The 1,181-nt window shown below is 49.5% G+C and overlaps 1 protein-coding gene across 1 annotated transcript in view; it reads right to left on the bottom strand.

The window, feature by feature from the left end:
* LOC130586866 (formin-like protein 2) overlaps nt 1–1,181 on the bottom strand; it is a gene marked incomplete at its 5' end in the record, with an annotated part of 37,766 nt that overhangs the window by 17,600 nt on the left and 18,985 nt on the right. Inside the window, one exon of the mRNA XM_057387780.1 lies at nt 15–105. Within this exon, the coding sequence (XP_057243763.1) occupies nt 15–105 (91 nt within the window). The remainder of the gene's footprint in view (nt 1–14; nt 106–1,181) is intronic.

The raw sequence follows: 1,181 nt of genomic DNA, 5'->3' as shown, positions 1-1,181 counted from the left end.
GCTGGAATTGGGGCTGGAATTGCTGCTCACCATGAAGTCGATGTTGTTGTCCTCGTTCCTGAAGTGCTCCATGAGCTTCTCAAAGCGCTGCTTCTCCCCACACACCTGCAAACAGCCAGCACCCCTGGGTCAGCCCCAAAACCACCCCATTTACCCCAGATTGTCCCATTTATCCCCAAACCAGGAGCCTTTTGGGGTGGAGGAATTAAACCAGGAGGAACCCCAGTGCTCCAGAGCTGGGCCAATATCGGGATCTGCAATCCTGGGATAATCCCAGGATTATCCTGGGCTCCAGCACCTGAGGAAGGGCAACAGCAGCATCCACCTGTGGCTGCTTAAGAAAATTCCCTTTATCCTCGGGGAAATTCAATTTATCCTCACATGAGGAAGGGGAAGAGGAAGAAGAAGAGCAGCATCCAACTGTGGCTGCTCAGAGAAATTCCCTTAATCCTGAGGGAAATTCCCTTTATCCTCAGGAAAATTCCTTTTATCCTCATGTAACGAAGGGGAAGAGCAGCATCCACCTGTGGCTGCACAGAGAAATTCCCTTTATCCTTAGGAAAATTCCCTTTATCCTCAGGGAAATTCAATTTATCCTCACATGAGGAAGGGGAAGAGCGGCATCCACCTGTGGCTGCACAGAGAAATTCCCTTTATCCTCAGGGAAATTCCCTTGATCCTCAGGAAAATTCCCTTTATCCTTACATGAGGAAGAGGAAGAGCAGCATTCACCTGTGGCTGCACAGAGAAATTCCCTTTATCCTTAGGGAAATTCAATTTATCCTCAGGGAAATTCCCTTTATCCTCAGGAAAACTCCTTTTATCCCCATGGAATGCTGGATTTTGGGGAGACACCCAAGGGACTCCAATGGAATGCTCTGATTTATCCTGGAAAACTCAAGGGAAGGAAATGGGAGATGGAGCGTGCAGGTCAAAGGTTGGCCCCAGTCCAAGGGGAATTCTGGGATCCAAACCCATCCCTGCAAACCAGAGGGTGCATTTTCCATCAGGATAAATCCCCCAMGGSCAGGATGAGGGGAGGCAGAGCTTTYCTTTCRGAGGAAAAACCRGGATCCAAGGAGTTACTAGAGCTGGAAAAACCCCGTGGCTGYGCTCAGGCTGGGAACAAACCCTGAGCCCACACCATTCCAGAAAACAGAGCAGCTTTATGGAAAACCACC

The sequence above is a fragment of the Malurus melanocephalus genome, unplaced genomic scaffold (genome assembly GCF_030028575.1).
Source record: "Malurus melanocephalus ecotype Western Australia unplaced genomic scaffold, MMel_1.1 scaffold_1369, whole genome shotgun sequence".
Taxonomy (NCBI): domain Eukaryota; kingdom Metazoa; phylum Chordata; class Aves; order Passeriformes; family Maluridae; genus Malurus; species Malurus melanocephalus.
The sequence above is the reverse complement of the archived record's forward strand: the minus strand, read 5'-3'. Positions and strand labels throughout refer to the sequence as shown.